This window comes from Echinops telfairi, unplaced genomic scaffold (genome assembly GCF_000313985.2).
Source record: "Echinops telfairi isolate 266 unplaced genomic scaffold, ASM31398v2 ScPeMD7_655;HRSCAF=1070, whole genome shotgun sequence".
Classification (NCBI taxonomy): Eukaryota; Metazoa; Chordata; class Mammalia; order Afrosoricida; family Tenrecidae; genus Echinops; species Echinops telfairi.
In genome coordinates, this window is record NW_022104553.1 from 18,004,354 (window position 1) to 18,006,838 (window position 2,485).

General features: G+C 60.9%; 1 protein-coding gene across 1 annotated transcript in view; it reads left to right on the forward strand.

Moving 5' to 3' along the window:
- Positions 1–2,393, forward strand: part of TFPT (TCF3 fusion partner) — a gene marked incomplete at its 3' end in the record, with an annotated part of 5,761 nt that extends 3,368 nt beyond the window's left edge. The window contains exons 2-4 of the mRNA XM_013007988.1: positions 1,565–1,635; positions 2,037–2,106; positions 2,181–2,393. Of these exons, the coding sequence (XP_012863442.1) occupies positions 1,565–1,635; positions 2,037–2,106; positions 2,181–2,393 (354 nt within the window). The remainder of the gene's footprint in view (positions 1–1,564; positions 1,636–2,036; positions 2,107–2,180) is intronic.
- Between the last annotated feature and the right edge of the window lie 92 nt (positions 2,394–2,485).

Here is a 2,485-nt window from a genome sequence, read left to right on the forward strand (position 1 = left end):
CACCCCGGTGGGCAGTTGGCTGGGCGCTGGGCCGCTGCGGACTGCGTGGTTGGCAGTTCAAACGCACCAGCAGCTCCTGACAGAGGGAACCCGGGAACAGTTCTCTGCCCCGCAGGGTTCCGCCAGTCCGAATGGGCCGTTGCTGCGGCTTTGGCGCTTGTCCGCACATCCCGGGCACCCAGCCTCACATCCCAACCCCAGACCCGACTCACAGCCATGGAGCCCACCCGATTTAGCACCACCCGCTCGGACAGTCGCACCAACCCTGCGGGGCTTCTGAGACTATAGCTCCGCGGGTCTCCACCCCTTCGGGGGCGTTGAAGGACCTTTTCACAGGGGTCGCCCCATCCATCACAGTAGCCAAATGACAGTGACGAAGTAGCAACGAAAGTAACTTTATGGTTGGGGGTCACCACCCCATGAGGAACTGTATTGAAGGGTCACCACATTAGGAAGGTTGAGAACCACTGCTTTAGATCTTACGGGCGCCGAAAGCATCCTTTCTCACGTGGGGCGGCTGGGGATTTGAACTGCTGACCTTGCAGTTAGCAGCCACTAAGCCACCACTCTGAGGCCCGGCTCACATGTCGTGATCCTCCTTGCGCCTCACCTGTCCGTTCGTCCCCATCCTCTCAACACGTCTGTTCAGCGTCAGCCGCTGCAGTCTCAACACTCCCACGTGACCCAGTGCTCTCCTGCTCGGAAGCTTCCATGGAAACACCCCATACCAGGCCCACTGCTGTCGAGTGGATTCCGGCTCACAGGGACCCTGTAGGACAGGGTAGAGACCCCGTAGGACAGGGTAGAAGTGCCCCCAACCGGGTTTCCAAAGCGGAAATGTCGACGTACGCCAAGGGAGGGGCACCTCTCTTCTGGCCAGGGCCATTTGGCTATTTCTGGCTTCACCTGTGGACCTTACAAAATCACCAGCTGACAAGGTAGCCTGCTGCTTGTGGCCACACGTTGAATGAACTCACCCCCAATGTTGATGCTTCTCCTTGGCGAGGCTCATGTTAGCTGGCATTGTTTCTCATGCCTTATAGCAGCGGTTCTCAACCTGTGGGTCGCGCGACCCCTTTGGGGGGTGGAAGGACCCTTTCACAGGAGCCGCCCGATTCATCACAGTAGCAAAATGACAGTGATGAAGAAGCAATGAAAGTAACTTTATGGTTGGGGGGTCACCATCACATGAACTGTATGAAAGGGTCACCGCATTAGGAAGGTTGAGAACCACTGCCTTGTAGGGTCCGAGGACCCACGTACCCCATCAGGTGACATAGCAGACTGCCTTAGCACTCTCCCGAGGAGAGACCGGTTGGTTTCACCGGTTGGTTTCAGCTCACCTACCTTCTGGTTGGCAGTCGAGCACTTTAACCTCGGGGCCAGCCCGGCTCGGACTCTTTCAAAAAATAGTTCCCTACACTCTTAAAAGACAAAAAAGGAACCAGACTGACGGTAGCGGCTGACACTGTGGCTGAGTTGACCTTTTGGCAAAATTACAGAGTGGACGGGTGGAGGGCAGGGACAAGGCCAACGATGCGTGTTTTCTCCCACCTCCTCGCAGGTGAATGAGCGGGTCCTGAACAGACTCCACCAGGTACAGCGGATAACGCGGAGGCTGCAGCAGGAACGGAGGTAACCCTGCCACTCGGCCCCAGCCCGCCTCCCCGGCCTCTCCCTGTGGAGCCGAGGGCTGGCAGGGTGCAGGGGGATGGTGGGTGCTCCACCCATAGAGCCAGCAGCTCAGGCCTGGTTACAAGCCCGTGCGCGCCACATCCCTCTCTGCCCCTCCCGCAGGGTCCTGGTCTCGGAGACCCACAGGGGCAGTGTTCTCACAGGGTCACTTGAATCCGTACAGAGGTGGGCTCAAGCCTCTCACCCATGGGAGAGCAGCCCCCAAAGGAGCCCACAGTGCCCCTCTGCACTGACCGGACCTCCCATCCCAGGCAGGGTCCGGGGCCTGTGTTGCTGCTGGTGGGGCACTGCCCATGCTGTGGGGGCCTTCCCCACAGTGGCCTACCCCCTCTGCCACGCAGGTTCCTCATGCGGGTGCTGGACTCCTACGGGGATGACTACCGGGCCGGCCAGTTCACCATCGTGCTGGAGGTGAGGGCCGCCCCATGGGGGGGCTGGGGAGTGGCCACACACAGTGAAGACTCACACACACACACCCCTGCCAGGACGAGGGCAGCCAGGGCACAGATGCCCCCACCCCAGGAAATGCTGAGAACGAGCCGCCAGAGAAAGAGGGGCTGACCCCGCCCAGAAGGACTCCCGCAGTCCCCGAGTCCAGCAGCCCAGTGGCTGGAGAGGGGCCCAGTGGGCGGAAGAGGCGTCGGGCACCCCGGGATGGACGTCGGGGGACAGGTAGTACGCTGACCCCTGTGCAGGTGAGAGGCTGGGAGGCAAGGTGGGCCCTGGGAGAGACGCAGGGAAGGTGGGGGGCTCGGGGTGGGTGGAAGGGCTGGGGTTGGGCAGATCACTG